Source organism: Anopheles coustani, chromosome 2 (genome assembly GCF_943734705.1).
Source record: "Anopheles coustani chromosome 2, idAnoCousDA_361_x.2, whole genome shotgun sequence".
Classification (NCBI taxonomy): Eukaryota; Metazoa; Arthropoda; class Insecta; order Diptera; family Culicidae; genus Anopheles; species Anopheles coustani.
Window position 1 is genome coordinate 22743157 of NC_071289.1, and position 24237 is coordinate 22767393.

The 24237-nt window shown below is 42.6% G+C and overlaps 2 protein-coding genes across 2 annotated transcripts; both read left to right on the plus strand.

The window, feature by feature from the left end:
• Positions 1 to 251: 251 nt before the first annotated feature.
• LOC131264099 (transcription factor glial cells missing-like) lies at positions 252 to 2474 on the plus strand. Its single transcript, XM_058266387.1, has 4 exons — positions 252 to 262; positions 415 to 777; positions 901 to 1123; positions 1206 to 2474. Exons 1-4 carry the CDS (start codon positions 252 to 254, stop codon positions 2472 to 2474), a joined length of 1866 nt encoding a protein of 621 aa, XP_058122370.1.
• Positions 2475 to 16346: 13872 nt separating this feature from the next.
• On the plus strand, positions 16347 to 23804 carry LOC131263382 (trifunctional enzyme subunit alpha, mitochondrial). The gene is made up of 6 exons (XM_058265573.1): positions 16347 to 16439; positions 16537 to 16654; positions 17174 to 18024; positions 21914 to 22093; positions 22186 to 22775; positions 22854 to 23804. Exons 2-6 carry the CDS (start codon positions 16582 to 16584, stop codon positions 23473 to 23475), a joined length of 2316 nt encoding a protein of 771 aa, XP_058121556.1. The 5' UTR covers positions 16347 to 16439; positions 16537 to 16581; the 3' UTR covers positions 23476 to 23804.
• The last annotated feature ends 433 nt before the right edge of the window (positions 23805 to 24237 follow it).

Consider the following 24237-nt stretch of genomic DNA (forward strand, 5'->3'; position numbering starts at 1 on the left):
TGTTGAGTGTTGTGTTTTGGTCCGCAAACGAATCGTTTAATCAATGTGACCATCAGCGGCAAATGTACGGGAACGGTCGAATGGAACGAAATTAAATTATTGGCCCGAAATTCAATTGATCCCTTGGCTCGCAAACCACGGAGATCGACGGTTTCTAGAAAAAAGAAAACCCCCTACAGGAGCCAAGTGTTGCGAAACGGACAACAGCGGGTTTCACATAGAGACATCATTGGAGCGCCGAGGTCATCAAAATGGTGATTGTGTAAGTTGTTTGTTGTTTGTTTTCGGTTTTTCTCTTGCTCGGGATGCAATAAGTGTCTCAAGCGTGCAAGTGTGATCGAAGGAGGATTTCCTGCCTTTAGGCACAAGTTGATTAATGATTGATTGTGGCTGTATCGTTCGTTTATCGCACAGGCAATCGAATGTGATCAGTTCGAACGGCGTCGGAGGAGCTCAGCTGCCGAACATCGACTGGGACATCAACGATCCGAGCGTACCGATTGTGACCGAGGCGGACTATGAGCCGTTCAACGAGTGGAGTGATGGCCACTGCCGGGCGATCTACCGGCCGACCAGCGAGGAAGCAAAGCGACACTCGTCCGGTTGGGCAATGCGCAACACCAACAATCACAACGTGAACATCCTGAAGAAAAGCTGCCTAGGCGTTCTGGTGTGTTCCGCACGCTGTAAGCTCCCGAACGGTGGACAGATTCACCTACGGCCGGCGATCTGTGACAAGGCCCGACGCAAGCAGCAAGGAAAAGCATGCCCCAATAGGTAAGATAATGGTTACGACAGTTTTTTTTTTCTATCGAAGAATCGAGAGAAACAGTATAGGGTTTCCGCGAAATAACTCGTAAGACATGTGGACTAAATCGCATTTGTTTCCTCACTCGGTAGAACATGCATTGGAGGAATTCTGGAGATTCTCCCGTGCCGGGGACACTGTGGATACCCGGTTACACACTTCTGGCGACACACACCACACGCGATATTCTTCCAAGCGAAAGGAGTACATGATCATCCGCGTCCAGAGGCCAAGTCCTCCGGAGAGACACGGCGCGTACTGGGACTTGGACGTCGGGAGCGAGTGCTGCGGACGGTACAGTCCAAGATGAACAAGGTAGGTTAAAACAACAAATGGCCCATATGATACCTCAAAGAAATTAGGCTAATCTTTTCGATATCTCCTTCTATTTCAAAAGATAAACGGCATCAAACAGTCAAAGAAGTCAACCAAACAGATGTACACCATCACAAAGACCACGAGCTACAGTTCGATCTCATCGAACGAAATTGGCAAATCGCCAGATTCCTCCTTCGACGAAGGCGGCTACCAGATGGAGTATCTTAATGGATCCAGCGTACCAGGAGGGTGTTCGTACAACTCGGGTCAGCATGCAGCAGCACCAACCTCGACCACGCAACCGTTGCATCAGCAATCCCAAACCCACCAGTATCCCCAGAACGTGGACTATAGCCAGAACTGTTTCTACGACAACTCGAACTTTATCCACCCGGAAGAGATCTTCCAACTGGATCAACCGTTGCGACCGGTGGCTGGAGTTGGTGGCAAGTATCAGCCTCACCAACAGCAACACAACCACCACTCGCTGGGAAGTCCTCCGGTGACCTCCATTTTCGACATGGACGGAGGAGACCATCAGCCACACCAGAACGGGACGCTCTACTACGGAGCCGATGTTAGCGCGGGACGGTACTTCGACTGCGTAAAGTATGAGAGCAGCACCGACACTGACACGGCCAGCCTCACCAGCAGCGGCTGCTCGAGTGTGCTCGATGACATTGCGTACTACGGTGCTGGCGGGCCGCAGGTCGATTATCAGAGCGGCTCCAACAATAACACCCTGGCGCAGCTCGACATGAACAAGCTCGGTCTGCGTGCGTGCGATGGTATTAATTCGTTCTTTATTAGTCAATCGAGTTGCGTGTCACCGACGACTAATGAGCGTAAGACAGTCGCCCCAACCCCACCGGCAGGGTCCACCGTTCCCGGGCCGGCTCAATTGGATGCGTACGGTGGTTCCCCTCCGGCCGGGGTGTGCATGGGCTACGAAAACTATAGTGCGTCCTCCTCGCCAAACTCCTCGCACCTCTACACCGCCAGTGGAGCGACCTACGAAAACTCCGCGTTACCACAATCGCTCGGATCTCTGGTACCATCCCCCGACGGAATGGTACCAACATCTCCCCACATGTCGGGCGGCGCTACCGTTTCTTCCTCCGTCGACCTACAACAGCCTATCCAGGGTGCGTCAACGAGCGGCGGTGACTGGTGGAATAATAGCTTCTTCCAATCGACCGAAATTGCGCCCGCGGTCGGTAGCTGGACGCAGGCCTACGACGAAACTGTTTTGCCCGACGGCACGCACAATCATCACCCTCATCATCATCATCAGCAGCAGCAGCAGCAGCAGTACTATGGACTCGAGCAGTGTGAATATCTCAGCTAGAGCGCCGACCGACGTCGCCGGACGCGGTCCTGTTGAATGCGTTATTCGTTTCCGTTATCTTCAAGACTCTGTTGATCTTTAAAACAACCACCAGTGCAGGGTAGGCCAATACACCACCCAAAAAGCCGTTCGAGGATGTACCGATCTATTCATTTTGCGCTAGATGTTAAGCACACTAGAGTTAAGCGTCGCGGAACTGAGAGAAACACACAAATCAAAGTACCAAGGTAGTTGTGGTAGGATAATTGTAGTTTTTTTTTTTGTTTTGCGTAAACATAAATATTTTTTTAACCTATAAATACTGTTCACCACCAACTAACGGCGATAGGCAGATATTGTTTAGTTCTTACTTATTCTAAGGCAACCAGAAGGCTCGAGTCATAGAGTGAGACTAGATAAATGAAGTAGGATGAGATAGGGTAAGCTTTCCGAACTGCCTAATTACTGTGTAAAGTTTGTTTTGTTAAAACAGTTCTAGTCACTGGGATTCGATTATATTTGTGAAAAGGTAAATAAAGCTGAAAACTAAGACAAACATTACCTGAAGGTCATTACGTATGTAATTTTTTTTTCGTACGGGGTCAGTTTTAAACCCACTTTTAGATCGTTTCCTGTCCGAAAACTGCTGTTGCACCTATTTATTACCATTTGAAACTTAAAACACCGTGTTTTCACTCGATATCGATACAAAGTTGTTCAATTATAAAGTAGTCTTATTGTGATGCACCATTTGGATTTTGAAATCCATACGTAACATTGACAAAATATCATGTTTCCCACCTATTCAAACTGTATCTTTTTTATTTTTATTTTTATTAGATTTTTACTGGTACAAAACTTTCCACACCACTTTCTCCTTCCACCACTCGCTGATGTACCTTTCCTTTTTGCAGCGTTCCCTCCTCGTATTGCAGAAGCGGAACCAGTAGTAAAATGGCAACATTTTAAAATGAATGATTCGTAATGAGCTTTTATTGGCCCAATTTAAAACGGTAACACCGTCCTACAATAAAAGTACATAAAAACATACGCACGCGCGTCGGAAATCTATGCAATACTCGAAAAGAGCGTGTCGTAACGGCAATTTTAACGCCACTTTCGCCAGGATCGGAAGCGTAAAAGAAAGAACCCCTGGTGAAAAGTGGCAAACGAATGAAAAAAAAAACTGATGCCAGAGATGTTGACGAAAAAAAAAAACAACAAACATAAAAAAAGGACAAACTTGAGCCCAAAACAACCGACAAACGAACAGTCAGAATGGACGCGAGGAAACAACAAACTGGAATCTGGTAAAAAGAGAGGGAAACCTTTACCCAACCTTCCACCAACTTTCACCATAATCCCACGGCTTTCACACCGCGGCTGTGGTCCTTCGTCCCCCTCCGGCGCTAGGGGTTTGGAAGAGTTTGATTAATTTGATCCGTACGCCCCTGCAATTAAGTGCAACTACCAGAAACCTCGCCGGTACTGCCGGTGAACAGTTAACATACGTTAAATGAAGTGCCCGGCTTTTCACGCGGGAGAATTTCCCGACCCGAACGAGAAAAAAAGGGTGGGCCGGGAAAATTGAGCAACCACGGATACGGTTGCTGTACCGGGACTGTTGATAATCGTGGGATGTTTGCCCGAGAGGGGTCACGCCGAAGGTCGCTGGTTGGTGATGTCTGTGATGACCGATGAGAGACACGCCGAAGGGGTGGTGGTGTGAGAAGTCTGTGGGCGAAATTGTGCAAAAACAGACACATGAAAACCCCCTTAGGCCCACTGTGTACGCCTTTTGGCAGCCTTCTGTTGAGCTTCCTTTTCGTTCGTGGACATTTGACGACCAACTTTTCCCGTCACCAGCGCATGGAGTGGAAATGAAACGTTTGAAATCGAACGCCAACAAGGCCCCGGTTGCGGCAATCCATGGAAAATGAGGGTAGTGCCAGTGACGGATGGAAGCAAAAGGGCTGGAAATATGTCATTTATCAAAACAATATTTATATTTCTATTATGACACACTCGAGAAAGCCACCGACCGCAGGGTGGAAAAGCAAACCCTCCGAGGGCCCGATACGGCCGGAAACCGGCTCTCGTAGACAGTAATCGAAACCGGAGCGCGCGTGTTCCGGGTACCGTTTCAATTCATTTACTATTTTTGGCACAAATCAGAAACCCATCGAACATCCCCGTTATGTTGGATGTTGTGTTGAGCCCGTCTGTGTATAAATCGGAAAAGGGATGAGGACGAAAAAAAAACTAATTTGAATACAAATCTATTTTTTGTACAACCAATTTGAACTCGAAACCATCCGATGGAAACGTGCCGTGTTTGCGAGCGCCTTTTAGCGACGTTTAAAAGTCGCATTAATCACCGTGATTTGCATACATTAGCGTGTGCACTGCGAGTGTATTGAATATTTTCCGCACTTTTCAACCCGATGAAGTAGAGCAGAACGTGTCCTTCGAGTGGCTCCGCTCGTGAACCGGGGTGAGATTCGATTACCGAACGGACAATCGAACGCGTGCCTTCCGAAAAAGAAAAGCTGCCTAATAACGGTTTAGCCCGGGAGGAAAGATGAAAAATCGCCCAGCTCGGAAAGTGTTTGGAGTGCGTGCATAATTAAAAGAGCAAATATATCATCCCCGTGTCAATGCGAGGTTTACATGTGTTATGCAAATTAGCAAAAACTCGCCGAGCCCTACTGGAAGTGCGTAAAAAGGACCTTCGGGAAAGCGCTCCCTTCTACAGATACAGCCTGTTGGCCAGCCTTCCCATTGTCCAGGGTACCGAAGGGAATGTGCAAATCCGCCAATCAAGGGAACGAAAATCGTACACACACAAAGGCACACATGATAAAAAGAAATAAGAGAAAACAGCAACAATTCATTTTTCTGACAGAAATGGGAAATAATTGCTCAATTGCAAAACGGTCGCTAATGAATCGCTAAAAATGTTGCGCCGGCCTGAAAGACGCTTTGCGATGTTGGACAGTTGGCATATCGGCTTTGGGTGTGGAGAGTTTTCCTAGGGGTGCATCACACACGACAACACATTTTCCTTGCTTTTTCCTTTTATGCAATAGTTTAACAAACGGTATTAAAATATGATATTTTCAAATTTTTTGATAATTGTGGATAGCTTAAAAACATTTTAAGATTATATTAAACAATAAGGAAGCATTGTAGCAAGGTTATATAAATTTGCCAAATGTTCTGAAAAGGCAAGCACAAGCATCAAATTCATATCAAAATATTTCAATTCACCAATGAAAAATAAAAACCACACCAAGAAAACTCTTAACTCGTATGTAAAAAACAATTCGACATAAATTTTTTAATATAAAAATGTTTCATGTATGAGATAAATAGGGTTAAAAGACATTTCTCTAAGTTTTTTTTAAATGTTTGATGACTTTTTTTATCTTTTAAACTTTTAAAAGTTGGTTTTTGTGATAGTTCTTTTATTTCAATATTTTAAAGTAATCTTTCCCGTTTTATTATACTTTTTTGGCTCACTACCATACTCATAAAGGGTTTACGTAACGTTTTCCTCTGAGTTCATCCTCGTACAGAGAAGGATTCGAACTGATTCGAACCCACGTCATCGAGGGACATTCATCATTTAGTAAAACTACTCAAAATTTCATAAAAAAGAGGCAAATATGACATGGAATTTGAATGACACGATCATAATGCTAATTCCGGTAACAAGCAATTCATAATCACATGTTATAAAGCTCATTCAAAATTATAAAACACTCCAAAATTTACAATAATCCTTTTATCGTTCGCTAGCATCATCAACCTAAGGAGGCATGAGTGGAAAATATGTCTTCTTCCGTTATTGATGCATTCATCCGCATTACACGGTTGTGAAAAGCATTGAAACACTCTACAGCACCTTCTTGAGACGCTGCCGTCGTCTCCCTTCGCTTCAGCCATGGTGAAAAGAAGTCCGAAATGTAAACCCGAAGCCGAATCGAGCGGCGCTATCGATTTCAAGCGTTTGCGTGGAAAAAAGAAAATCCCCGATCAAAAACTTTCAATTATTTCCTTCCACTGGACGCCCGGTTTGATTTGCCACCCGGGTCCGGGGTTTTGTTGAGGCCGCACCGATTTGGCACACACATCGTTCCAACGCACCGTGTAATGTGTACGATACGATCGCAATAAAACTCCAAGAGCCCTTCGCGCAACAATGACCCGCTTGTGCTAACAGCGTCTTAAGCAAAACGGTTCACTTTATAGTTTCCGTAGCCCATCTTATTGGAAGGGAAAAGGAACGAGGAAATATATTCAGGACCCCCGTGATCGTCTCACTCGTGAACGTTCGTTCTTCTAGCTTTCAACCCCGCTAGGAACTCGAGAATGGGAAAGAATAATTCGGGGTGTTTTGCTCTTTTATTGGGTGGAACTGACGCGAACAAGAAACCTAGGGTCCTTAAGGAAAACTAAACCGCCAGCCAAGAAAGGGCGCTCATATAAACTTCAAGTTTTGCTACTGTATTCTTTTCTGGTGTGCGTCGGTCGACCCTCCGGTGCGCGATGCCAGGTGCCCAAGGGCGGGTGACTTTCGAGAGGTTATTGTTCTTGCAAGGCGATCCAGGAGACTCGGAGAAACCCGGAATTGTGGTCGCGTTGGTTACCGAACATGACACTGCCGTCGCGGAAGAAATAAAGGAAATTGGCCACGTACACCGGGACGGATTATTTACGCGCTCGTGAGTGCAGCGAATGTTTGTGAAAGGCTCGGGAAAGCTAAAGTCACCAGCATCCGATTCGGGCGGGATTAAATGGCTGGTGAGGACATCTCACGGTGCAGAACGTCGCAATAGCGGGTAGAGATTTTTATGGTAGATAATAATTTGTACCCTTAAAATGTGCCACTTCCCGAGAAAAACAAAAAAAAAAACCTAGCTCCTTCTGTGACCTAGGCCATTCCTTTACCCTCCGAAAGGAAGAGTGTTTGTGAAACATTGTGTTCCGGTTGACTCCGTCTGTGCGTTCCAAGCGCTTTCAGCTTCCTTTCCGGTGCAATGGCCCTCAATGGGCCGCATTTAGTCGACCGGCGATCATAAAACGGTTATGCTTTACCGGTTGCTACTATGGCAACTTCACGGGGCCAAATGTTGGCCGCAGCATCAACAGAATTTCGTCCTGTGAGAACTGTTGAAGTCCGGCGAAAAATCCTTTTTTTTCCTTTTTTGTGATACCAGCAGTGTTTGTTGCCATAATGGAAAGAATGTTTCCCATCGTCAACACACACAAAGACATTACCAAATGTTTGTAATTTTTTTTCTCCTTTTATTGGATTTTAGTTCCTTTAAATATGGAAATTAGAATGTATTTATTTTTATCATCTTTATGGTCTCTAAGTGTCTTCACTCTAACTTTCTGCTATTTTGCCTAATGAACGTGTAAGTTAATCGGTTGTTGATATCAAGTTATAGGAAAAATATTGTATTAGTATGTAGTATGTATTAAAAATAATACATTCCATCAAATCTTTCGTTTATTTGCGATTCTTTTGAAAAATTCTATTTCCATATGTTATGATCCTTTCTCCAAGGACCAACGAATAGACAACAGTTAAACCAGAAAGCTGCATCGTACTGCATTCATGCTTTTTCTTCTAGCCGTTGCTCCTGTCTCTTGCTTTGGACGTTTTATCTTCCTGAATCCTCGTCACTATGGGTGATTTTTGAAGGGCCTACCAAAACTTTGTTGGTGGCCGAAACATAGTTGGCACACGCCCGTACATCAATCGCCCAATGCTCGTGTCTGTTTTTTCCTAACCGAATCTCGCTAAACGCCGACTGATCCTCTTCAGCTCATGCCTGGGTAGAAGCTTCCGATTGTAAAAGAAAGTCCACTGCAGGCGGACCTACACCCTGGCCTGAAGAGCGGGTGAAGTGTTCAATTAGAAATCATTGTACTGTCACCGGAATTTGATGGATGACTGTTGTTCGACAACCTTAAGCTGCAGGGCAAACTATCAGGATCAGCGTTCGGCCGGTGTTGGTTGTGCGACACGCGGATGGTCGTACAAGAAAGGACTTCTCGAAATGTATCGAGTGTTAAGGGAATGTAACGACGAAATGTGGCTTATTAGCTATTTCCCATCCATGGAGTTCGCAAATGTGGTACGATGTCAACGACTCGGGGTAAACCGGAAAACAAATCCCTGTCAAATGCCAAGGACCAATCGAGTTCACACCCGGCCTTGTTCTTTGCAAAAGTACTCGCCTTCGGTCTTTTGCACACTACCATGGCGGTCGTTGTCACAATGACACACATTCCAGCCCTATGATCATCGTGTTCCCTCAAGCGGACGTTGCCCTGAAATCGAAAAGCGGGGACTATGTCAGACTTCCTTTAAAAAAATCAACCGTTCATAAAACGAGTTGCATAAATAAAGCCAACGGAAGAACTCTTAGCGAACAAAAAATCACCAACTCCCTGAACCTCCCAAGGGAGAACGGGGAAGCCAAAAAAAAAGCACCTCAACAGTTTAATAACTTCATTCTGCATTCCGTTCAGGGATAATTTGAGATGATTGAAGCCATCGGGCCGGGCTGCGATGGTGGAGTTGCGTGCCGCGAAGTAAAAGGTCCCGGCAGGGCCAGGGAAAAAGGGAAAGCTTATTGCTCGCATTTAAATCGGCTCGAAATGGCTCGTTTGCATGATACCGGTGAAAAGTTACCTTCGGCTAAATGGCGAAGGTATACGGCTTGGCGTGCCAATTGGGGGTGGGGGGACGTGTTCGACACTAATCAGTGCCACTAACTGGTTGCATTTTGATATTAATCTTTTTTTTTTGTGGAATACACTTTGGTACAAAATAAAACATAATATTTTACAACTTTTTTAAATATTTTAATCGACTTGACATGAATGGTTCATCTTAACCCTGATTTAATGTGTTAGTAGAATGCAATATATTTTTAAGAAATTCTAATTGTAAAGAAACAATTGAATATTAAAAACAGTTGAATATTACTTCAGTTACAAATCCTCCTGTACCATCGTTCAATAAATTCTCACAATTCAAAGCAAACATTTCTGACAAATGTATTTATACATCGAAGAGATGTAACCATCGTTTGTCGATGAGGTTTGAATAATAACGAAACAAAAATACAATGCTGTAATACAGACATACAGTAGCTATAAAAACAGGATTCAAAGCGATAAAAAATTTACTTTATCTGAAAGACAGGATGAATAGTCTTAGATTTTAGATACTAAAAAAACTATATGATAAACTTGTATTTTCCGCAAACTCACGATCGGTCACTGTAGTCAATTCTCCTACAGTGTATACTATCCAAAAATAACAACATCCAAAATGCTTGAGTTCCAAAAAAAGAAAGGCCTAAACGAGACCACGCTACAAGGGGATAATTGTGCGGCGAAAATTGAGTGTTTGTTTTTGCACCGTTTCCAACGCCGTTCGCCAGCAAACTCTTCTGCCAATCATGTCGTGACTGGTCGTGCTCCAAACTGCGAGAACTGGTCGGTTTTTACGTTTTGCTGCCACTTTTCCACCGCTAGTGTGCTCCTGCTTGCGCATATATCCTGCAGCAAGGATCGACCAAAACGCACGCAATTGGCCCTCCAATTGTTAGGCCAAACGAGCGCCAACAGTAACGATGCGACATGCGGCGGTGACGATCAGGCGACACACGGATTCTAGCCGGTGGCCGGGTTTTTTTTTCCAGCGTCCCCATCTTGCGGAGAGGGAAGGGATGCTGAATGTCTCATTGGCCGCCGAACACCGAAGTCCGGTGTACGATAATTATCAATATCGTTAATGAAAGTGCACCGCCGAATGGTGTGCAATTATGCTCAATTTACGTCATGTTTTACGGTGACCGCGGACTTCCCCTTTCGGCCTTCTGGGAGCGCCCAGAAGAAACGCAATCTCTACTCGAAACCCATCGGAGGCTACCAGTTGGCCTTTTGGGCTACCGATCGATGGGGACGGCACGACCGGCGTTGTGTAATCTGTGGGAGTCTTTTTTCCGTATTTACTTTGGTTAATTTAAGGAAATTATGATTGATTGGATTTTTAAGCGGTTCCACTGGAGTATATCCAACAGGATTGAATCTCGATGCATGTAATGGTAGTAGATCGAATGATCCGCAAGGTTGGCTTGCTGAAAAGGTTTAAGTAAAGATGAAATGTATCATTTTAACAGTATCAACAAGTGCAACGAATGGTTTCAACTAACTTCTCGCATTTTTTTCAGTTCATAATTTTTTTTCAAACGAATTAAGCACACATTTATACACACCCGTCAGTGAACTGTGAACTCTACTAAATTCTGTTCACGTTTCACCTTCATGTGAGAAAAGTAGAGACGAAACCCGCAAAACGTCTTGTTGTGGAGTGTTAACGAGTGCCTGTTGAAAGGACTCATTTCATCAGCTCATTTCATCGAATGTCCTCGTGCAAGAAGGCCACCGACTGCCGAGGGAGTGTCGAAGGGATGATGAAACAAGTCGGTAGCACTTTTCTTCCCATCCGTGCGTGTGATTACCGATCAAAGCGAACCCTTCCGACCGGCCCTGCCGTGAACCGACGAAAGGAACGGCCGTTAATCAGGAAACAGTCATTTCGGTTGATAATTTTCGAAAAAGAAACTGTTTGACGAACGACATGAAAAAAAGATGACGTACGTTAGCCTTAACCAATTCTCCTGTTTATGTACATAATGTTGTTGAGCCGAAAATGTAATAACATAATCAGGAAAAGGCAGAAATTAAATTGAAAATTTTGATCAGCTACTTTCAAACATTTTTACATGGCATATCTTTCCTTCAATCAGTGCTTTTCTAATCAATTTACCATTGAAAAATGCACACAACCGTGCCTATATATTTATTCCAAATCTTTTACGTACGTATGCCTCAAGATCGCCCAGCTGGGTTAGTGTTATCTTTCGTTAATCGCTTACAGCACGATCGTTGAAAAGATGTTTGCTAAGACGACAGCAGGAGTACGTTTACGTGCGCCCCTTTGTACAGTTCATTGCTTCAGGGAGCATTTTCAAACACAATAGAAAACATGTAAACGCCGTCGACGCCGTCATCGGGAAAAGTAAGTTTGCTAAAAGAATCAAAACGGGAAAAAACTTCTTCACTTTACAAAAAAACTATAATAAAAAGAACGTCAAAGATACACAAGGGGACCTTGGTGTGAGAACTGTCAAAAGCGCCTCACGGTGTCCCCGGTATCGCTCCTGGCCGTACAATTACGATCGGATTCTTTCCCCGCTTCCCTATCGGCCGCTGATTGCGGATTGAAATCAATCAAGATAAAACGCTATAAAAGTCGCTACCGTGTAATTTTCGTCCGTGCATATCGCTTGTTTTTCGGGTGCGAAAGTGCCTTCAACGGAGCGATGAAAGGAAAGGGTATTGGCAGAAGAAAAAAAACAAGTAAACTTAAAGGATATCTTGAGTGTTCATCTTCCGGCGTCCGTAATACAGTCGGTTTCTGAAGATTATCGTTACAAATTCAAAAATAAGAGATGTAGTTTAAGAATGTATTATTTATAGCTACATTTTACGTTTAACTCAATTTTCTTTTCTTGAATTTTTTTTAATTATCCTATACCAAATTTACATTCAATTAATCAAAAGCTGTAGTAAAAGGGATAAAATTGTCACTACCTGTACTTTACTTCTTCTTCTTGACAACATTTCCAACTAAGTCCCGCGATGAGATAGATCTAGTTTAAGGTGCAGGAAAACTTAAATGCAGTAAATGAACCCGTCATTATCGCGATTCTTCATCGGCTTCATTCGTTTTACAACGGGGAGTTGTTGCAAATTGTTGATCAGGAAGAGGTAGTTTGGCCCACTTTTTCATTCAGGCCTCCGTTCTCCACTCAGTTTTTCTTCGTCCCGGCACCCATTGAACAAAACAGGGTAACAATATTGTGAACGACAGTACACAGAAGAAACCTTCCTTCCTAGCGGAACACCCGGCGCAGGCTTTTCGGCGGCTTGGAAAAATCAGCACCCTTCTTGGTCGTGGACTTGCGCGTTTGACGAGGTGTTAATTCAATCAACCCCTGCCGGGCACCGAAAGGGCCCGCCTGAAAAATCCGAAGGGACGAAATCGTCCGGGCAAAGGGTTATGGGAAAAACGAAGCGCAATACAAATCCGTACCAGGGCACCAAACAAGAGGCATCGATTGTGTCGCAAATTCGCGATGCGCTCCTGCCATTCGTGACAAACCGTTAAATTGATATTTCCTACGACAGCACCGAAAATCTGGACGACCTTTGGGCGCGACCCGTAACGAGATTAAGCGCAAAACCTCAAGTGCTTGTAGGGTGCGTTCGTGTCACGGTCAGCATTATGAAAATTAAGCCACTGGCGTGTGTTTTTCGTCAGAAAATTGACACTTCGACAAGCCGATAAGGCGATGAGGCACATACCCTACATTTAGAGACTGTACTGGGCAAAGTAAAAAGAGGATTTTAAAACAGACCAATGTATGGTTTGAATTAATAGTTTACAAAGATTCGATAGGATAAAAGACTTAACGGCCACGTGGACGGATATGCACTCAATTCATGTTTATCGATTGGTTTTTCTGCACGTGCGACACACAAAGATTTTTTTTCTGCATTTATTTTGGCGAATATATTTTTTGACCGAAAATTAACAGTAAAGTCGGTGGGTAAACTTAAACTTTTCTAAGGTATCAAAATTTAAAAAAAAAAATGAAAAAAGTAATTACTGCTTGCGTCTCGATTTTTTTTCAGATAACAACGTTTATGACAATTCTTTCAAGTAATCCACAGGAAGTAACCCTTGATGTTAGATTCACTAATCACAAACAAGAACAAAACCTGCATAGTTTCATTTAAATAATAACAATCATCATTAGTCATGAGTGTTTCCATAAATTTAATGATAAATAAATTAAATTTAAAATCGAAAAATCGAATTTAATCGAAATTAAGAAAAGTTAAAATCGAAAAATTTACATTCAAACCAATATGTTGGATAACTTTATAAAGGAAAAAATATATAGCCTCATTATAAGTAGTTTTAAGGCATTCATTCACAAATTTACGCATGTTTTTAATGCCGAATACAACCTTAACACGATACAACATTACATTCAGAACATTACAATATAACATTCTTAACCTCCGTATGGTAAAACAAAAGGATAAGGGCAATGCCTTTACCACAACATAATGTAATTATCCTTCCATTTACCGGTGCTTAAACAGTCAGGATTTTCCTCATCCTTATCCTTGCCTCCGGACACCATTTCGCACCCGTTCGTTCTGTCCCTCCGTTGTCGCGACAGCTGAACGGATCCGTTTGTTCGTTCAAGCGCATCCTTGTCTTGTGTTTCCGATCGTGTCCCACTACCGACATCGCTCAATCAAATCCCCTTTCCCGGTAGGCACATCGAACGAATGTGGTCAGGAACCGTGCAAGAAAAGGTGTGTTTGTGTATACGAGGACGACAACAGACAACAGTCAAAAATAAGGTAGGTACAAATAATAGCAAACAACGGATCGTCGTGCGATGATGATGATGGGTTCACTCCCTTTCCGAGCAACGGGTCGTTACCAAGGGACACGAGACAGCGCATAATGGTAACATCAAACGCCACCCGGAAAAGGAAGGAATCAACCGGCTCTGATGCCTATGTCTTTGTGTTCGAAGATCCGGCAACTGCAAAGGACGAACCCGAATGCTACTAGGGAAACGGGAACAGATCAGGCGCATCCCTTCAACAGTGTCCCGCGTATCGGCAAGGTTCCCGGTTTGTTTGCGTACATTCGGTTACACAAGTATCGGATGCCACACCGTCCAAGTGCCAAAGATGGTGTTTCCCCTTCGCCGGTGGGTATTCAACGTACCACCGATAATCTATTAGATCAATATTAATTCAGATATAATGAAATCGGATCGCCACTTCTTTCCCGGGCGGAAAAGGGAAACAAATGAGACCTCCGGTCGGTACTTGAGGGTGTTGAGGTGTGCAACGACAGAGGAAGCAGTAATCATTGGCACTTCCGCCAACGCACTCCTACCGCAACATAAAAATATACTCGTAGCTTCGAGTTATCTCGTCCTCCCCATTGCTCGGCATCACTTGATTAGGTGTCGTATTTCTCGATTGATGCCCGATGATCCGAAGCCAGAATCCGTCCCCTTTGCTCGGCACGATTGTTTTAGATTCCCAGCGTTTCCGGGAGCGTGTCGGCGGGCCGCCGCAGGAAACGATGGCACTACAATTTTCCCATTACGCGAAAGGACCTCCGCCTAAAAAGCGATGCCGAGAACATTCGAAAAACGCAGCGGGGTGGGAGTTTCGTACTGTTTGTTCAGCCTGCTCACTGTGCATCGATTTGAATTTGTTGCGCAAATATTTGTATTTACTTTGCGCTACTTTCAGGTCGATCTGTGTAATCCTGCTTTCTGCCGGACGTCACCGTTATGACGAATTCCGACAAGAAGCTTTAGCGGAGGGCGGTTTTGGTTCGTTTCTCAAACACACAAGCGAAAATAACCTTTGATCTAATTATGGTTTAATTGTGTTGTTAATCGTCATTGTAATCGAGTGACAAACGAGTTTTGATTTACTCGACAATATTTTGAATTCGTGCTTATTACGGAGACCGGAATACTTTTGAAGTATTTGATCTCATTAAAATGGTTTACTACTCAACTCAATTACGTTATTTTTTAATAAAAACTAGAGTTGTGTAAATCGGATTCAGATTCATGAATCTGAATGAATCTCTGCCTTATAAGGGATTCATGAATCTTTCGCCGCGAGATTCATGAATCCCAAAGACACACCAAATGATGTAAAGTCACCAACCAAAAGTCGGTTGAGGGACCACCTTTTTTTTTTTTTTTTTTTTTTGGTCTCATTGTCCACGCCTATGACAGAATCGGGGAGATTCATGACAGAACCATGAAAGATTCATGAAGATTCATTAAGGTTTCGAAAAATTCATTAAGCTTTGAATATTCGAATCCGCAAAGATTCATGAATCCATCTGAATGAATCTTAGGTAAAAGATTCATATGAATGAATCTCGCCAAAAGATTCATTAAGCACAACACTAATAAAAACACGTTCTTACCCAAAAAACTTGGTTATCTTCGCCTCTTTCCTTCTGCACCAGTCGTAACTCTTTCGATTCTTCGCCAGCTTTATTCCTGCAGACAGGTTTTCCTCATCTTCCTTCATTATCAGCCTCATTGGGCATTTGGAAACTACTGGTAATAGTGATACATTTGTAATGCAAACGATCGCTAGAAAATAAGCTATGTCTTACCTCATGCATTCTCTAACCATTCCTATTACTTGGAGGCACAGAGCAGAGGCTTCCAAAGATAAAATTTAGAAACTTTGTGGGCGAAGTGCAGCTGGAAAACAACATCGAAGATAAATGAAGTCTTCTTTACTAATGAGCAAAAGAACTGCAAACTAGATTTGTCTAGTTTCAAATCTTATTTTGTTCTAGTTAATGTACCATCATTTTGTTTACTACTTTGAAGGACAACCATTTGTGGACGAGCAACACAAAATTGTAATTTCTTACCACAAAAGTTTTATGATAACCCTAAATTTCTGATTACACTTTCAACGCATTCACTACACTGTCATTCTACATAAGTTTATCAAAAAGATCTAACATTACAAAACTAAATGAAACTAAAAAAATCGTTATTAGAACAAAAATCATCTTTTTATTTTTGGTAAACTTGGTTCACCAAAATTGAACTGGGTCAAGGTTACTGGTACGAAGCAATATGTTGACAGCTGTCAGAGGCATATGTTCGTCGTTCTGGTAACCTTGGTTGAAGCCATTCTCAGTCGTCCAACAGGCAGTCGTGAAGTTAACTTGCCGCAGGTAGCTGCGAAAGTACCGGATCCCGTGTGTCTTTCTTATTTAAGTTACTTATTGCATTTCTTTTTCAAGTGAGTGTCGGATTTCTTCATCGAAGAATCATCGTTTTGCTGCATGCTCCACTGATTTCTAACTAATCGTCATTTAACTTTCATCTTGGTGCAAAAGGCGATTGAAACGAAATCGGAGAAAGCAAGGTAAAAGAAAAGAAAGATGGCCAGTGTACGACTGATCGGTGCGGCAGTGCAACGAAATGTGACCTTTGGACGGGCGTTGCGGCTGAAGGGTAAGGATTACTTTATTTCTCATCCGACTAAAACCGAAATGTTGCACAGACTGAATCCGCGTCGGTCCATTTTATCTCGACACGAGATTCACGCTAATCGCGACGGATTGTCAGGTTGGACTTTGTACTGGCGACGATGGTGCTGTAGAAGATGTTACGCGGAGCGGAAGGAGGTGATTGCCGGGTGCAAGAAGCATATAAACATGACTCGCTAGTTCGCCCGCGCACACATACCAGCTCACGGACACCGGTTGCTGACGTTGGGATGGAATTTTCGTTACGTCCACCCGGTGTACCACGAGCGAACTCTTCTTTTCAGCTGATAAGTTTTGACTCGATGAACAGACATCGTTATGAAATCAGCTTCAATTCATAATAATCCTACATACTATCATTTTCTTCCTGCTGATACCGATGGCCGGGAACCCACCTTAGAAGTAGGATCTTCCGGCAGCCTGTGGATCGATTAATCGTGTAATCAATAATAACACGGAACAACATGTTATCTTCTCTTTACAGCACTTCAATCGCAGATGCAAACCCGATACCTAGCCACAGCTGCCCCGGCTGGCAAGCACGTGAAAACACGCATCGTCGACAATGTCATGGTAATCACACTGGATTCGCCCGGCGTAAAAGTAAACTCCCTGAACGCCGAGGTACAGTCCGAGTTCGATGCCGTGCTGCGGGAGGTCGAAACGAATCCGTCCGTCAACTCGGCCGTATTGATCTCCGGTAAACCAGGCTGCTTCGTTGCCGGTGCCGACATTACCATGCTCGAGCAATGCAAAACGGTAGAGGCAGCCACGAAGGTGTCTCACGAAGGGCAGATACAGTTCAGCAAGCTGGAAAAATCACGCAAACCGGTGGTGGCCGCCATCAACGGTGTTTGCCTCGGCGGAGGACTCGAGCTGGCCCTCGCCTGCCACTATCGAGTAGCTCTGAAGGATAAGAAAACGGTCCTCGGATTGCCGGAGGTAATGCTTGGGCTCCTCCCAGGTGCCGGTGGTACCCAGCGACTCCCGAAACTCACCTCAATCCCGACGGCGCTCGATCTTGCTCTCACTGGCAAGTCGGTGAAGGCAGATAAGGCAAAGAAACTGGGTATCGTCGATCTGCTGGTGAATCCGCTCGGGCCCGGTTTGAAGCCTGCCGAGCAGAACACGCTCGAGTATCTGGAGAATGTTGCGATTCAAGTGGCGAAGGATTTGGCCTCGGAAAAGCTGAAGGTGAACCGACAGAAGACTGGCATCGTGGCTAAGGTGACCGATTTTGCGTTCGGCATCGAGTGGGTGAAGAACAAGGTGTTCGAGAAGGCCCGGGAGCAGGTAATGAAGCTATCCGGTGGCCTCTACCCTGCACCGCTGAAGGTGAGTTGATAAGTCATTTTATACCGTTCGATTTTTAATATTAAATTAATCTGGCATTATTATACTATCGATCCAAGTTTTTGTTTGGATTGATGTTTTCACCCATGCCACAATATTGCTAAATTAAACACTTGTGTTAAACCTGTAATTTACTGATAATTTAAACAAGCGCATAACTACAAACCAATTGTTTGGACAACTTTCTATGTCGTTGCAATTTGAATAACATGCGTAAATTAATCTGGCATTATTCTACCATCGATGCAAATTTTTGTTTGGATTGATGTTTTCACCTATGCCACAATATTACTAAATTAAACACTTATATTAATGCTGCATTTTACTGATCGTTTAAACAAGCGCATAACTACAAACCAATTGTTTGGACAACTTTCTATGTCGTTGCAATTTGAATAACATGCGTAAATTAATCTGGCATTATTCTACCATCAATGCAAGTTTTTGTTTGGATTGATGTTTTCACCTATGCCACAATATTACTAAATTAAACACTTGTATTAAACCTGCATTTGACTGATAATTTAAACAAGCGCATAACTACAAACCAATTGTTTGGACAACTTTCAATGTCGTTGCAATTTGAATAACATGCGTAAATTAATCTGGCATTATTCTACCATCAATGCAAGTTTTGTTTGGATTGATGTTTTCACCTATGCCACAATATTACTCAATTAAACACTTATATTAATGCTGCATTTTACTGATCGTTTAAACAAGCGCATAACTACAAACCAATTGTTTGGACAACTTTCTATGTCGTTGCAATTTGAATAACATGCGTAAATTAATCTGGCATTATTCTACCATCGATGCAAGTTTTTGTTTGGATTGATGTTTTCACCTATGCCACAATATTACTAAATTAAACACTTATATTAATGCTGCATTTTACTGATCGTTTAAACAAGCGCATAACTACAAACCAATTGTTTGGACAACTTTCTATGTCGTTGCAATTTGAATAACATGCGTAAATTAATCTGGCATTATTCTACCATCAATGCAAGTTTTTGTTTGGATTGATGTTTTCACCTATGCCACAATATTACTAAATTAAACACTTGTATTAAACCTGCATTTGACTGATAATTTAAACAAGCGCATAACTACAAACCAATTGTTTGGACAACTTTCAATGTCGTTGCAATTTGAATAACATGCGTAAATTAATCTGGCATTATTCTACCATCAATGCAAGTTTTGTTTGGATTGATGTTTTCACCTATGCCACAATATTACTCAATTAAACACTTGTGTTAAACCTGTAATTTACTGATAATTTAAACAAGCGCATAACTACAAACCAATTGTTTGGACAACTTTCTATGTCGTTGCAATTTGAATAACATGCGTAAATTAATCTGGCATTCTACTACCATCGATGTGAGTTTTTGTTTACATTGATGATTTCACCTTTGCCACAATATTGCTAAATTAAACACTTGTGTTTACTGATAATTTAAACAAGCGCATAACTACAAACCAATTGTTTGGACAACTTTCTATGTCGTTGCAATTTGAATAACATGCGTAAATTAATCTGGCATTCTACTACCATCGATGCGAGTTTTTGTTTACATTGATGATTTCACCTTTGCCACAATATTGCTAAATTAAACACTTGTGTTTACTGATAATTTAAACAAGCGCATAACTACAAACCAATTGTTTCTACAACTTTCTATGTCGTTACAATTTGAATAACATGCGTAAATTAATCTGGCATTATTCTACCATCAATGCAAGTTTTTGTTTGGATTGATGTTTTCACCTATGCCACAATATTACTCAATTAAACACTTGTATTAAACCTGCATTTGACTGATAATTTAAACAAGCGCATAACTACAAACCAATTGTTTGGACAACTTTCTATGTCGTTGCAATTTGAATAACATGCGTAAATTAATCTGGCATTCTACTACCATCGATGCGAGTTTTTGTTTACATTGATGATTTCACCTTTGCCACAATATTGCTAAATTAAACACTTGTGTTTACTGATAATTTAAACAAGCGCATAACTACAAACCAATTGTTTGGACAACTTTCTATGTCGTTGCAATTTGAATAACATGCGTAAATTAATCTGGCATTCAACTACCATCGATGTGAGTTTTTGTTTACATTGATGATTTCACCTTTGCCACAATATTGCTAAATTAAACACTTGTGTTTACTGATAATTTAAACAAGCGCATAACTACAAACCAATTGTTTGGACAACTTTCCATGTCGTTACAATTTGAATAAAATGCGTAAATCAATTTGGCATTATTCTACCATCGATGCAAGTTTTTGTTTGGATTGATGTTTTCACCTATGCCACAATATTACTAAATTAAACACTTGTGTTTACTGATAATTTAAACAAGCGCATAACTACAAACCAATTGTTTGGACAACTTTCTATGTCGTTACAATTTGAATAACATGCGTAAATAAATCTGGCATTATTCTACCATCGATGCAAGTTTTTGTTTGGATTGATGTTTTCACCTATGCCACAATATTACTAAATGAAACACTTGTGTTTAGTGATAATTTAAACAAGCGCATAACTACAAACCAATTGTTTGGACAACTTTCTATGTCGTTACAATTTGAATAACATGCGTAAATTAATCTGGCATTATTCTACCATCAATGCAAGTTTTGTTTGGATTGATGTTTTCACCTATGCCACAATATTACTCAATTAAACACTTGTGTTCAACGTGAAATTTACTGATAATTTAAACAAGCGCATAACTACAAACCAATTGTTTGGACAACTTTCTATGTCGTTACAATTTGAATAAAATGCGTAAATCAATTTGGCATTATTCTACCATCGATGCAAGTTTTTGTTTGGATTGATGTTTTCACCTATGCCACAATATTACTAAATTAAACACTTGTGTTTACTGATAATTTAAACAAGCGCATAACTACAAACCAATTGTTTGGACAACTTTCTATGTCGTTGCAGTTTGAATAACATGCGTAAATTAATCTGGCATTATTCTACCATCAATGCAAGTTTTTGTTTGGATTGATGTTTTCACCTATGCCACAATATTACTAAATTAAACACTTGTGTTAAACCTGTAATTTACTGATAATTTAAACAAGCGCATAACTACAAACCAATTGTTTGGACAACTTTCTATGTCGTTGCAATTTGAATAACATGCGTAAATTAATCTGGCATTCTACTACCATCGATGCGAGTTTTTGTTTACATTGATGATTTCACCTTTGCCACAATATTGCTAAATTAAACACTTGTGTTTACTGATAATTTAAACAAGCGCATAACTACAAACCAATTGTTTGGACAACTTTCTATGTCGTTGCAATTTGAATAACATGCGTAAATTAATCTGGCATTCAACTACCATCGATGTGAGTTTTTGTTTACATTGATGATTTCACCTTTGCCACAATATTGCTAAATTAAACACTTGTGTTTACTGATAATTTAAACAAGCGCATAACTACAAACCAATTGTTTGGACAACTTTCTATGTCGTTACAATTTGAATAACATGCGTAAATTAATCTGGCATTCTACTACCATCGATGCGAGTTTTTGTTTACATTGATGATTTCACCTTTGCCACAATATTGCTAAATTAAACACTTGTGTTAAACCTGCAATTTACTGATACAGGAATTTTCAGATGATATCATGACAGTAGCAGTATTTATTCCAACTGCAGTACATGATATTGCAACAGTACCAGTTGATTTAATAACGCAATCATGATTATTATAACATGCTACAATATTTTGTATGCTTTTTAACACAAATTTACAATCGCTGGTGTGTTGAATAATGGTACTCAATATTATTTTTAAAATGTTCTCATCTTCTCTCTAGATCCTGGAAGTGATCCGAGTCGGTGTAGACAAAGGGCAGGAGGCCGGATACGAGGCCGAACGCAAGGGTTTCGGCGAGCTGTCCCAAACACCTCAATCGAAGGGTCTGATTGGTCTGTTCCGTGGGCAGACCGAGTGCAAAAAGAACCGTTTCGGAAAGCCAGCTAATCCACCGAAGACAGTAAGTGTACTAGCTCCGGCACGGTTAATTTGGCCGATTGATTTCATCAGGTTCACTTGGTTCACGCTTCTTTCTTCGTTCGTTGCGTTTAGATCGGTGTCCTAGGAGCGGGCCTCATGGGTGCCGGCATCGTTCAGGTCAGCATCGATAAGGGATACCAGGTGGTGATGAAAGATACGACCGAGGCCGGTCTCGGCCGGGGTATCGGGCAGGTGCAGGGTGGTCTGCAGAACGCGATCAAGCGCAAGCGTATCAGCGGCATCGAGCGTGATCAGATTCTGTCCAACCTCACTTCCACGCTCAGCTACGAGCCATTCCGCCAGGCGGACATCGTGATCGAAGCCGTGTTCGAGAACATTGACATCAAGCACCGTGTCATCAAGGAGCTGGAGCAGGTTGTACCGAAGCACTGCATTATCGCCACCAACACGTCCGCCATTCCGATCACGAAGATTGCTGCCGGCAGCTCGCGGCCAGAGAATGTGGTCGGTATGCATTACTTTTCGCCCGTCGACAAGATGCAGCTGCTGGAGATTATCACGCATCCGGGCACTTCCAAGGAGACGGCCGCGGCCGCCGTTGAGGTTGGCTTGCGTCAGGGCAAGGTTGTGATCACCGTTGGCGATGGGCCCGGCTTCTACACGACCCGCATCCTGTCGACGATGCTGTCGGAAGCAATCAGGTAAAGCGTACGAGACACATTCAATGGTTCAAACGAGTAAACCAAACTCATTCACCTTTTTTTATTACGTTACTAAAGACTGTTGCAGGAAGGCGTTGACCCGAAGGACCTGGACAAGATGACCAAATCGTTCGGATTCCCGGTCGGTGCGGCAACGCTCGCCGATGAGGTCGGTATCGATGTCGGTGCTCACATTGCCGTCGATCTGGCCAAGGCGTTCGGCGACCGGTTCTCCGGTGGCAACCTGGGCGTCATGGAGGATCTCGTGAAGGCCGGCTTTATGGGCCGCAAGTCGGGCAAGGGTGTGTTCGTGTACTCTGGCGGTCGCAGCAAGAACCGTGAAGTGAACCAGGATGCGCTGGCCATCCTGAAGCAAAAGTACGCCCTACAGTCGCGCGGCGCCAACAGCGTGGAGGACATGCAGCTGCGCATGGTCTCGCGATTCGTCAATGAGGCCGTGCTCTGCCTGGAGGAGAAAATCCTCGACAGCCCGCTAGAGGGCGACGTTGGTGCAGTATTCGGCCTCGGCTTCCCACCATTCACCGGCGGACCGTTCCGCTGGGTGGACCAGTACGGAGCCGGCAAGCTCGTCGACAAGATGCGCTCGTACGCCGACCTGTACGGTGCGCCGTTCGTGCCGGCACAAACGTTGGTCGACATGGGCAAGGATTCGACCAAGAAGTTCTACCCGAGCAAGTAAAGACAATCAGTTTCGGCGAGCTGTTTCGTGTATCATCCGCAGCATCAAAAGTCACCACAAACAACAACTCCTTCACCGAATGGACCTTTAGCCTTAAGTACGTAAGAAAAGAAAGCGTTGGTTTTACCGTAACTCTTGTGTGTTCCAATTTTCTGGATCACTAATCGTGTTAATATTTAGCGTCCGGTGCTCGACTCCGATTCCATGTCGTCGGTCTCCTGTTTAGTGTTAAACAAATGATATTTTGTAGCACAGTTTTTGTTAGTTTTCATTTCTGTTATCTTTCTGTTCGCATTTTTAAATAAATTTTATTATTTACCTCACATGAACGAACTTTTGTTTTATGATTTTATGGAATAAAGAATATATATCGTTGATCTTATAGCCGTTAACAATAAAACGGAACTTTTAAACAAAGAGAGTGACAAATATCTTACCCTAGGGGTAGCTAGTGGGGTCGCATTCATTGGAAATCGTTGACGATAAGATAAAATCAGTTTCTGCGACACGTGGGAAAATCGCATAGCTATTCCACGATATTTTACCGTATCCTTTGTCTGTTAACTAATGTATAGTAAAAATAAATTCGTTTGTTTTGATCCCAAAGTGCTCAAAACTCGGTCAAAAAGAATTCGGTCATTTTTATCGTTTTGTAAGTACACAAACCGTTGCTAAGCATAGTGGACTGTTTTGTTGTATCAACAGTCTGATTATGAAATTCCTTTGATCATAGTAAACATTGTGCGCTTTGCCATTAAATTT